Below are 12,981 nucleotides of genomic sequence, written 5' to 3' on the forward strand. Positions count from 1 at the left end.
GAATATTTGAGATGACCAATCAAATCAAAGTAGGCGGGCTTTATGTTCACAGACGCTGCTGAGCGCGAATTTTAGCAGAGCGACTGACGCTTCAGTTAACGGTCAAGTGCGAGACAAGATGTAAGTAGCTAAACTAAACATTTCATATTTTACCGTTTTTTTAGGTCATAAATGTTAAACGAATGACAAAAATAATCAGGCAAACTAATAAACTTTTGGCAAGATAAAACAAAGAGAAAAAAATAATCAGCTGCACTGTAAAATCTAATTAGTTGGACTTACTTAAAAAAAGCATGCAAACCGATTGCCTTAAAAAAAACAAGTAGCCTAAAGTGAAACAGGAATAGTATGTGGTACTGATGGATGTTGGATTTTACAGTGTGCCCACTGACATGGTTTTAAAGCTATTGTTATCAAATTTTTTGGCTTTCTAACATCTTAAAATGCACATATGTAGATCAGAGAAATACATTTTTTTCCCCGAACCCCCCTATCTAGCCTACCTCACATTCGGGACTACCATGTCATATGCATGTTAATGAAACTAGTTAATAGTGAGCATTAGACTCTAAACTAAAGTGTTACTTTAAAAAAAAAAGTCATACCCTCATTGGGGGCTGAGCCCCCCCTAAAATGCAAATCCTAGAATTGCCCCTGCATGCCACCAAAAATAAAAATAGTGCTAACATCAGGTACAACTTTGGCAATATTCGGGTTTATTTAAAAAAAAAAAAAATCAGAGGACAGTCTAAATTCACCTGCTAGCATGGTGCACAGCACTGGGACTGAAGACGACTCTACCGCTGTTACCACCACTAGTTCTCACCGAAGCGCAGCCCAAAATAAAAAAGACCCAGTTTTACCAGGCAATCGTAGACAATCTCATCAAGCGTCTCCCCTACAGTGACCTAGCAAGAGAGTTCGCTGAAGAAGTCAGTGAGTTCAGAGACTGGAAATTGGAAGGAGATCAGGGAAATACATTGAAAATACTTATTGTGGCAAGCAACACTGTTCTCCCGACCTCTGCAGAGTGTGAGAGAGGATTTTCTGCATGCAATGACACTGTCAGACCAGAAACAGACTGCATGCCATGAGCCTTTTCTGCATTGTTGTTCCTGGACTTAAATGGGCCACCCATCAACAGATTTGATCCTGCTTCATTGCCTGGGACCCCGCATTTTAAGGGGGTCCCCGAGGGCTTATCATGCAAACAATCAGGAATGTTAATATAAAGACGCAGTAACATCTCTGCATCCCCCTTAGTAGGGCCCCTTTCTCGGTACGCTGGTTATGCTTTTACGGTCTCGCCTCAGCAGCCTTTTTCAAACTGGAGCAGTGCCTGTCCCCATAGGAAATTATGCCCCCGCAGAGAAGTATTTTCAGGCCTAGGCCCGCACAATAATGTAATGGTACTCCTTTCTTCAGTTACAGTTAGAATTCTCTTTAAATGGGAGAACAATAGTTATAGTACACTATAACAACACTGGTAAGATGTTTTGAATCCTGTTATTTCCAGACTTTAATTCTTTTAAAAATACTCCCATTTAAAGATAATTCTAACCATAACTGAAGGGGGCAGTGGCATCACATTATTAAGCACTATTTTTTGAGGCTATGTGAATGTGTTTCTTCATCTATTTGAGCAGGTTTGAACATTTGGATTATTAAAAAAATAAACTCTCTTGTCTTAATGTTATTCTCAATCGATTTCACATTTCTCCAAACTCAGGTCAACGCTGTCAAAACAATTAACACAACACATAACCTTCTGGTTTTTTTTTACCTTTGTCTAATTGACAGGTTTTATTTTTTTCTTATCTCTTGCTTTTAATTACTTGCATAATCAGTCATTTGTAATGATGCACCTAAAGACTCCAAGATCCCAGATGGGAAGGATTTTTGTAAAATCAATAAAAAAAGCGGACCCCCCCCCCCCCCCCCCCCCCCATGGGAAATCAGAAAATTCAAATGGAAATAAATACTTGTTTAGAAAATATTACGCACGATTTAAAAAAATCTTTGCAATGCTCAATTACCTAATATAGATGGTATTAAATGTGGCACCGAACAAGAGCCTGAAAATCATTTTGTATTTTACATGGATTGGACCACACAGTTTTGTTCTAATAAATAAAAAAAACATTACCTAGGCATTAATTAGTCATTTAACATGGTTTATTCTCAACACAAACATTGAATGTGTGTGTGTTTGTGTGTCGGCGAACGTTATCTGCATGAAATCTGTCTCTGAAATGGTTTCTTCTTAAAGAAACCTTGGATGTCCATTTGCGGTGTAAAAATAAGCAAAAACCCATTCAGTATAAATTACACAGAGTTGCATGTAAAGTTCTCACATTTTAATGTTTACCACGGCTCTGCTTTTTTTGGAAAAAGATTATTGTGCCTTTAGTCTTTAAAACAAAAGATAAAGTAATATGTGGGTCATTCCTGGTATGCGGTGACATTTTGGCTTCATAAGTGTTGGGAAAAAAAGGACATGATTTTCATGTTTTTAGCATTCTATCAAAATAGTGACATGTTTAACTATAAGGAATACATATAGGTCAAGCTCAGGGACTCTATAATAATAATTATTGGTAGATTGTTCAGACACTGTCCATAAAAATATATACATAGTTATCACAACATGTTAATAATGTAAATGTTAAACAATAACTTGGCTTAAAGCTTAAATAATAAGCTTTTCTTGAATAGTATATGTCCCTTATGCCATCTTAGATTTTTTTTTCTTCTTGAAACAAGCAAAACAATTTTTGATGAATAGAATATGTTTCACATTCCACCCTGTTAGGTTTATAGATCTAACAGGGTGGAAAATTCTGAGCTAAGTTAGCCATAGCTCTTTGAGTGATCAACATTTAGCTAGCTGACCTTCTACAGATGAACGGAACTTTTATAACTATGTCAGATTTGTTGTTAAATTTTTTTGATAGGACAAACATTCTCCATAACATAGCCTAACAGGGTGGAACTTAAGGGTGGGACAAGCAGGATAACATTTCAAAAACTAAAAAAAAAGTTAGGAGTGAGAGTTGAAGCTTACCTCAGTTTGTACCGTTGAATTCCAGCAGGTAAAAGAAATGAAGTCACTTCTTGAAAATGGTCTCAATGAAATTACAGTTGGATTTGAAAGGCAAAAAAGTACATCCTAACAGGGTGGAAGATGACTTCAGGGATGCAGTAATTGAAGAAAATTTTAAGAAAAAGACCTATATTTCCACATAATTTATATATATGATTAGAGGCAATTTAGCCTAGTCTATAACATAATTAAAAAATATTTTGAGGTTTTTGTCATTTCATGGTTTATATTTCTTGCAGAAGTTGATTACTGTGCACTGAGGAAATGATATAATTGAATGCATACATCAATTAAAATTGTGTCAAATAAAAAATAGTATTTTAATGTCTATTATCTCTGTTTAATTGGTAAAGAATACTTAAATCTATAATTTAAGCCATTTATGATATAACAGGAATGACCCATGTATCTATTTTATATTTATATAGACGCGCTGCCGCGGAATAACACTGACAAGTCATCTGCCGAAGTTACGTTAGCTAATCTAACGTTACTGGCTTGATCAGTCACAAATGAAAGTAATCAGACTAACATATGGTGCGATATTTCAAATTATATACTGTAATTGAGTGTGTATACCATAAACATTGACGTGTCGAGGTGTCTCTCTCTCCTACTGTTTGAAAAACGCAGACCTGTGATTCCGCTTTGCGAATCGCAAATCAAGCAGTGATTGACAGCGCTCTGATCCAATAGCGTTAGGCATTGTCAGGTTGACAGTAAATCTAGCCCAATGATGTTGGGGGGGGGGGGGGGGGGGGCACCAGGGGGGGCCAATCATATTCCAGGGGGGGCCAGTGCCACCCCGTGCCCCCCTTCTAGACACGCCCCTGCCCCATATATACAGTACAAATTTTGTTTGTCTGTGTGAACACTTTTGAGAATTTTGTACGCAATGCTTTGAGAAAATTATGCATATGATTTGTCATTTGTATGAACTTAATGAAAATTACAAATGTTCAGATAACCGTGTAGATTGCTTTGAGAGCAGTCATCCGAGTTGAGAAGTGTGTCAAATCGATTGAAGAAAACTATAAAACACACTTTTCACATTTAGATGCAGAGATAATGTCTCCACAACACAGCAAAACCAGACAAAAAAGGGCTTTTTTCTTAGGTATTTAATTTTTAATTCATTTTTTTACGTTTCTGATTTCATTGGGTTTGTAAACGATCTGCTCTATATAGTTCAAAAAACATATTAGATTTTACACTTACTATACGTTCACATTGCCGCCGACTTGAGCTTCCAAAGTTACCGGAAGTCACTCATTTTCAATGGAAGCTGGCTTCTCTCCGCTGCAAGGAGCGTCAAATCCATCGGCGTCGCGTTTCGGGCGTTTTGAGCGTCAATCAGAAAGTTGAAAGTAGCTCAACTTTATGGTAATGAGCTATGACGCGGTTCAGCGGCAAGCAGCGTCAAAACGGCAGCAACCAATCGGAATATATACGTCCTTCGCGCTGGCTGATTCCGGAGAAACATACGATGTAAACTTTCGTTCCTAGCAAAACGTCTTCCGACGTCTTCTCCGCAAATACAATAATGCAGCACCAAACACAACAACTTCGCGATTATCCATAATGATCCAGTGATACACATTTGAGAATGAGCGCAACTTTTATTTTAATTATTTACAAACACTTGTTTTATGCGGGAATGCAATTAATTTGCTCACGGTAACACCGATTGCAAATAATAATAAAAATAGCTACTTATTCTTTTTTTCCAGACCAAATGTGACCAAATGGGTTTCTTCAATGTATTGCTTGTTTGTTCTGTTTATTACATTTCATGTTGTGACCATAGACTGTAAAAAAATAGTGACACTTCTCTTCTCCCTGCTACGTCAGAGTCGCCAAAGCGTCAACAAACTATACCCGTACTTTTTGACAAGCGTCCTTGACAGGGCGGCCACAGCTTCTTTGCCACTCAAGTCGGCGGCGGTGTGAACGTACAGAAAGTTAGTTCTCTTACGAGAGTATCTCTCGTAGTGCGTAATATCTTACGCTATGGGGAAAACCTCTTTTCCACGAGATATTGAAGCCAAAAATTATCCTTAATTTTGATTTAATGCAAAACGCTGTGCAGCAGCATGCAGACATTGGCAAGACGGCTCGCGTGCCTATTGGCTGCCCTGCGGCAACAGTAGCAGCCTATCGAGAGAGGCCCTGCGGGACATGATACCCAATGGGGGCGCTTCGCGCCCATTTCGTCACGTCCCGCCAGAATAGGCGTGGCCTTGGCCTATAAATACACTCGACAGGCTGATACAAACTGGTTTTCATCGCTGAAGCGAACCAGCGCTGTTGTATGCACGGCAAGATACGCAGTACATTTAGGGCGATACTATTGTTTACATTTTGCGACGATACTAGCAATCAAGCAGTTGAAATTTGCTGTATAATATGTATAATTTTATGTGAATGTACTGCATGTATGTGGATAAAGTTGTACATACTTGTATATCCAACTTTATATTAAGAGCTGGGTGATAATATAGGTACATTTTGCGCCGATATAAACAATCAAGCAGTTGATAATCATAAATTATGTATCATAGGAAAGCTTAAACCGGTTTGGAACAACAGAAAAACATATTAAAAATTGGAAACAGTGCTCAATTTTTGTGATATCAACTTCAAATTTGGAACACAACTTGGTTAAACACATGGCTTCAATTTTTAGAGTCCAAATTATTTTGCACAATATAAATTTTGGGTAAAATAAAAATTTGTTCAGTGCATTTCCTTTAAAGTACACTTAAACTTCTATAACTTTTAATTTACTCAAAAATAGCTTTATTGCATATGCTGTTAGAGTGATATAAACTAACTTCTATTTTGTAATAATATTTCAGCCCTAGTGAGAAACATGGACTTTCCCGTGTGAGAAACTTGTAGCCGAAGAGATTTTTTGTTTGGATTTCTTTCAGGTCCACTGATCCACTTTATCTTCTGATTATTTGTGTGGCTCTGCAATAATGTCTCGCAGACTCAACTCTTGCGTGTCTATCCTTACATGGTCTGACAAACATTGCCCTCATTTTCAATCATGCTTTTCAAGCCAGAGTCGTCCGAATGACCTTATAGGATCTGAACTCATTTTGGGAAGTGGTTACAGAAAAATAAAATTATATGTTGACAGGAATATCAACTATTTACAGTTTATAGTTAAATTCATTAAGGAGATGGTGACTGACTCACTTTACAGCTTTTTTACAAAAAGATAAATGGACATGATTTGAAAGTTGAATTTAAAAGAGAGTGTGTTTAATCCAAACACGGATACAGTTCCCTGACCGTAAACAAAAGCAGGAGGTTGTGTAGATTTATGAAGACACAACAACACAGAATCTGCATGTTACACAATAAGCAGGAGAAAACCATGAGCCACAGCTCACAGGTCAAAACTGATTCACATGATGACACACACACACACACACACACACACACACACACACACACACACACACACACACACACACACACACACACACACACACACACACACACACACACACACACACACACACACACACACACACACACACACAAACACTCAGTTAAATCAGCAGATTTTAACAAGTCACTTTTAAAAGCTTATATGCATTTCTGCACACGAAATAGTTCAAATAGTAGTGCAAAGTCAAGGTCAATGGAGGCAATGCATGAACTAATAAATATAATGCGTATACATTTAATGCATTGTTAGTCACGCTGCAAAAATGATAAATAAAGATTATTGGGTAACACTTTATTTTACAGTGTTCTTGTTACACATGTTACGTGTAATTACCATAGTAATAACAGTAAATGATGCATAATTACATGCAACTAACCCTCAACCAAATCCTAATCCTACAATAACCCTATAGTAAGTACATGTAGTTGCTTAATGTTACTCAGTACTTAATTATATAATTACACTCTAACAATAACACCTTAAAATAAAGTGTAACGGATTATTGTATAAAAATACTGTTTTTCTACTTAATTCAGTGTTACTAGCTGTTTTTTTGTAATTATTTGTGAGAATTACTGAGTGAAAATTGTTTCTACACCATTTTTTTTCAGTGCACATTGCATAAGGATAAAAATGCGTAGATGTATATAAAATAAATATAAAGATTAATTGCGAAAAAAAATTCTGCTCTGTGCTGTCATGTCTCTGGACCGTGACACTAGTGAAACCAGACTTCATTCAACTCAATGGAAAGCATATTTATACTGTCTGAATCGTTCCCTATTCCCTATATAGTGCACTATGTGCCATTCACCATGCAGAAAACAGTAAAAGTGTGAACAAGTGACCGATTTTAGCTGCAGCTTCGGGTTCTATTTAAAATATAGGGAGCGGAGCTTCAGATTCTAGAGAGCATTTGATTGGACAGAAAATCTGATGAGAAGCTGAAGTGCAGAGTGAAGTCATCAATATCATTGATCCAGAGACTAAGTTTTCAAATATCTTCTAAATGCTTTTTTTGTCATTGTTTTGGAGCACACTAGCTTATAGATAACAGTAGCCGCGTTTTCATTACCCTTCAAATTGCGCAATTAAAAATACGGCCAATGGAAACATGTCAATTTAGCAAAAACTCCAATTTATCGCAAAAAAGTTTTTCCGCTCGCATGAGGTGGTTTTTCAGGCACTTTGAAAAATGAATATTTCGCAAAACTGCAATGGAAACTGTTTTTGCGCATTTACAGCCACCTGACGTAGATGACGCGGTGTGTTTGAACAGAATACGAGGCAGAGTTCTTTATTAAATTAATAAAAGACACAAGAATTACAGGAATACTGGATTCTTAACCTCAAAGAAATGCCACAATCAAGACCTCGAAGCAGAAATGAGTGAGAAACACCCAGAAACTCGCTCTAGAGTATAAGTGTCTTTCCTTGCCATTAATGCTGGATAACACACATACGTCTCCTTCCATTAATAATAATGGTTTATTATAATGATTAATAACTACCAACATCCGTCGCCATGATTTCTGGAATGACTTATCGCGAGAGGATAAAATGACAATTTAGTCGCATAACATTGGTAAATGGAAACGCCGTCATTTTGCAATAGTTTTTTGTCGTCATTTAGAAAAAAATCGCAAAAGTTTTGCGCAAATCTGTAATGCAAACGCGGCTAGTAAGACTCACATAAGATCTATTCGCACGGGATAAGTATTACCTGGTGACCTCTAGTCATTTTTAATAATTGAGGAGGTTGTCTGAGATCTTAATCCCACGCGAATTGGCCATGTCTGCAATTTGTAAAGTAAAAATTCCCTTGGACTGATTATAAACGTGCTTCACACCCCAATCATGCAGGGGCGTTCCCACCACGTCTCGACGCAGTGTCTCGTTCCCTCTCAGGAAACCAGGGTTACATACGTAACCTGAGACGTTTTCTGGAGTTTATGTTTATCAGCTCCACCTCTCACAATGCTTTCTAGACCTTCAGAGTCCTATAAAAGAGCCTCTTCTGTCGGATCTGAGAGTCGAGAGGCTGCTGTGCTGATATTGCTGAATCTTTACAATTTTACAAGACTATACAAGAACAGTGAGTATATGTTTTAAAGTTTTTTTTTAAGTTTAAAGTTACCAACTTGCATTTAAAAAAAACTTTGCATAATAATCTAATGACTAATTTTTATCAAAAGAACTGTCAAGATTTTCAAAAGATGTTCCCTATTAGTTTTTGAATGATAGATTTTAACTTTAATGTTTGTCTCTGTTGTTTTATAGATGTCAGCATCAAAACCCCAGAAAAGGTAATTCTGCTCAGACTCGTATGATTAAATCTGTGCACTTCATTATATATATATGTACTGTATTGCATCACAATTAATGTCTACAAACTGGATAATTCTAACAATAACTTTTCTAAAATGAATGAAACTGCTGTATAAATTCAGTGCTGGTCTGTGTGTCGCTGCAGTGAAGTGAGAATTGAACACTCTCTGAATAAGAAAGAGAAGGAGTTTGTAGCCAGAAGAAGAAAAGATGTTCTACAAAGCCTGAAGAAACTTAATATAACCTGCAGTGAGGTAATAAACTTCAATTATCTGCTTGGATATTTATAAATGGTGTTGTAGCTTATGAACATCAATTGTTTGCTAAATCAATCTGTATTTCAGAGGAAAGTGCCAAACATTGCATTACTGGGATCTGGAGGAGGAGAAAGAGCCATGGTGGGTTTGCTGGGATCCCTGGATCAACTCCAGAAAACAGGTCTTCTGGACTGTGTGCTTTATCTCAGCGGAGTCTCTGGATCCACCTGGTACACACACACACACACACACACACACACACACACACACACACACACACACACACACACACACACACACACACACACACACACACACACACACACACACACACACACACACACACACACACACACACACACACACACACACACACACCACACACACACACACATGCAGTGGCGTATCTAGAAAATTGGGGTAGGGGGGGTCGAAGAGGTGCCAAGAGGTCTTGGCAGGGTGGCAGGGGTAGACAGTACATGGAAATCCCTATATGTGAATTGCTTTAACAAAACAAACACAAAAACACTTTTAAACTACAGTAGTTATTGTTTAATCATGCCCTTACACACTACAAAGGTTTTTAATTCACAACAGGTATAACACCAGTGCAGTATGTTCAAACAAAACAAAACTGTGCATGTTTTAAAAAGTAAAAGTATAAAAAGCAAAATTAAAATAAAAAAAAAAGTACAATAATCGTAAAAACCATTACCGGGCCCAAGCGCAAGAAGCGGCAACAGATGCCATCATGGGTGGGAGTGGCAGACCAACTGAAGCAAGGAGCAATTAAAGACATTTTAAAAGAATTTTGGCAAAATGGCTGAAAAATTATTTATACAGTAACTTTTAAGATGATTTAATGGTTTATCACTTTCGACAAATAGGTGGCGCAGTTACGAAATCAATTTGATGTGGTAAGAGTGAGGTGACAATGACACATACAAAGTTTGGTGTCAAAATCTGAAGGCATCGCAGAGATTAATAGTCATTTTGGCAGCATGCCTCAACTTTGCTGCTGCGATATACGAAAACGGTTTAGTCTATCGTCACGAAATCCATAACTTTTAGTCGGCATGGTCTGGAGATGATATGATTCGATTTTGGTGAACGTCTCGGTTACGTATGTAACCCTAGTTCCCTGATAGGGAACAAGACGCTGTGTCAAGCTGTGGGAACGCCTCTGCGTGTGTGCGTCATGAAGCACGTACGGAATCAGTCCAATGGAGAGACGGAACTTCATAGGCGGGTGACGTCATCGACCAGGAAACTATAAAGCACCCCCAAAACACAAGCGCGACAGCTTCTGATAGGCCTGAAGGAAGCGCTAACGGGCATGCTGGGAGTATGGCACAACGACGCAGCGTCTCGTTCCCTATCAGGGAACTAGGGTTACATACGTAACCGAGACGTTCCCTTTCAAGGGAACTCGAGCTGCGTCAAGCTGTGGGAACGCCAATACCCACGTCGCCATAGGAGCAAATGACCGTCATGTGGGAACTAGCGCACAGAGGACGAGAGCACCTGCGCCCCAGGAGTGGAACTTAAGTCCAATTCATAGAACTTAACAAATGTATACGGTGAGGACTACCCAGCCGCATCACAAACATCACTTAGCGATACTCCTGACAACAATGCTTTAGAAGCAGCCATACTTCTAGTAGAGTTGGCTCGTACAGCCAAAGGTGAAGGCTGACCAGCCGACTCATAAGCAAGTGAGATGGCCTCAACCACCCACTTGCTCATTCTCTGTTTAGACGCGGGACACCCTTTCCTGGGTGGCCCAAAGCACACAAATAACTGTTCTGATTTCCTCCACAGGGCAGCTCTGTGGACGTAAACGTCTAACGCCCTAACCGGGCAGAGAAGGTTAAGTTTCTCCTGATCTGATGACACAAAAGGAGGAGGATAGAAAGCCTGCAGCACTGTAGGTCTAACAGCATTAGTAGGGACCTTAGGTACATAAGCTGGTCTAGGGTATAGAAAAGCCTTAACCATACCAGGCGAAAACTCCAGGCACGAGGGTGCAACCGACAGGGCCTGCAAATCTCCAATTCTCTTAAGTGAGGAGATTGCAAGCAGAAAAAGAGTTCCCCTTCAGGGACTACCGCTGCGTGAAATCGCAGTGGGAACGCCCTCAGCGTGACGCGTCTGAAGCATGAATGAAATCAGTCAATGGAGAGAATGAGCGTACGGCGAGTGACGTCATCGACCAGGAAGCTATAAATATCCCCTGAGTACACAACACGCCAGCTTTTAGTTACTTCAGCAGCTCTGTGTGTGTCTGAATCTGTCGATTGTGTTTGTCTGTTTTGTCAGGAGTTTTCACTATATATATTTTATATAAAAAAAACAATATGAGCGAGCAGTATAAGAAGTGTGTTCCCCCCCTGTACTCGGCACATCACGGGTGGGGATTCACACGAGCTAAGTGTGGCTTGTTTGGGAGTGCAGCAATGCCCAGTCGGCTCTCGAGGGAGTCGATTGTCAGCATTGCGAGCGTTTTCCCTTGAGAACTCTGCGCTCGCGGCGATCGCTCTTCGAGGAGAGTGATTTGCTGCGAGCTCCCCGAGGCTCGGGTCCCGCTTCTGTTGAGGCAGAGCGGCGGCGCTTGTCTTGGGGCTCGCAGATGGATGTCGCTGGCGACGTTGAGACGGGCTCCGCCCTATCTCAGCTATCTCCGACGAGATCTAGTGCCTCTCACCCGGCTCTGGAAGCACGCGCTGCGGCGGTTACTTCTGCCCGGGTGGAGGCACATGATGATGTTGAATTGTGATTTTCCAGTTCTGAGGAGCTGGATGTCGAAAGTTTATTATCAGAGAAAACTAGTTTATCACATTATACTACAAATGAAGAAGGTTTGATGGATGTATTATCTCGGGCTGTTGAAAAGCTAAAAAAAATAAAAAAAAATAACAGTATCGAGTGGCCAGCTGATAGACAGGTTTCTAGAATTAAAAGCATTCTAGATGATAGATTTCTGTCTGCACGACCTAAACCTTCTAGCCGGTGCTTACCGTTCTTCCCAGATCTTCATGCTGAGGTTTCAAAGACCTGGGTTAGACCGGTTTCAAGCAGAATTTACACAAATCAGTCCAATGCTTATGGTAACATTGTTGGTGCTAAATCTGCTGGTTATGTGACGATACTGTAGGCGGAGGAGACGCTTGCGAGCTATCTCTCTCCTGCTTCATCGTCTTCACTTAAAGCACCGGCTCTTCCACCAAAAAATAAATAAATAAATAAATATATATACCTCTGTGCTGGTGGGGAAGGCTTACTCGGTGGCTCGGCAGGCGGCTGCATGTTTGCATACGATGACTTTTATGCAGGCTTTTCAGGCCGACCTGCTCAAAGGAAATCTGAGGGGGGTCCCCGCCGAGAGAGACTTGCGTTCACTTCCCTTAAGGGTGCCCTGTCTCTCCCGGCGCCCTCAGGGGCCCGTCCTACTAACTCTGCCGAAACAGGGCGTAGAAGGGTCTGGCGAGTGCTTTCCCGAGGGACGCTCGCCGCCTCTAAGGAGGGTTCTAGTGTGTTCAGACCAGTCGTTCCCTGCCGGTGCGCCGTTACAGGGCACTGTGTCTGTCACGCAGAATGTTCAACCAGAGCAAAGTCTTTCGTCGAGTTCGTCTTCAAAAAGAGCACAGCAGAAGCGGAGTGTCACGTCTCGTGCCCCCCTGCAGAGAAACTGGAGGGACGAGGCGGGGTGCTCTCCGGCGCGGCCTTCTCGGGGCAGGACTGATCTGAGGACAGTCATTGTCGCCAGAAAGGCCGCGTCGAAAAAGTCCTGACGGGCTGAACGTCAGGACTCTGAGGGTGGTCCCCATCGG

The 12,981-nt window shown here is 40.3% G+C and overlaps 1 protein-coding gene across 2 annotated transcripts in view; it reads left to right on the forward strand.

Moving 5' to 3' along the window:
- Positions 1–8,578: 8,578 nt before the first annotated feature.
- LOC143731947 (cytosolic phospholipase A2 gamma-like) overlaps positions 8,579–12,981 on the forward strand; it is a 29,310-nt gene continuing 24,907 nt past the window's right edge. Inside the window, exons 1-4 of one of the 2 annotated variants that reach the window (XM_077222569.1) lie at positions 8,579–8,661; positions 8,847–8,872; positions 9,040–9,148; positions 9,239–9,381. In XM_077222569.1, coding sequence (XP_077078684.1) covers positions 8,847–8,872; positions 9,040–9,148; positions 9,239–9,381 — 278 coding nt within the window. In that variant the 5' untranslated portion in view covers positions 8,579–8,661. The remainder of the gene's footprint in view (positions 8,662–8,846; positions 8,873–9,039; positions 9,149–9,238; positions 9,382–12,981) is intronic. The other variant, XM_077222564.1, reaches the window with a different exon arrangement.

This window comes from Siphateles boraxobius, unplaced genomic scaffold, assembly GCF_051911475.1.
Source record: "Siphateles boraxobius isolate OS27281-9 unplaced genomic scaffold, OSU_SipBor_1 120, whole genome shotgun sequence".
Classification (NCBI taxonomy): Eukaryota; Metazoa; Chordata; class Actinopteri; order Cypriniformes; family Leuciscidae; genus Siphateles; species Siphateles boraxobius.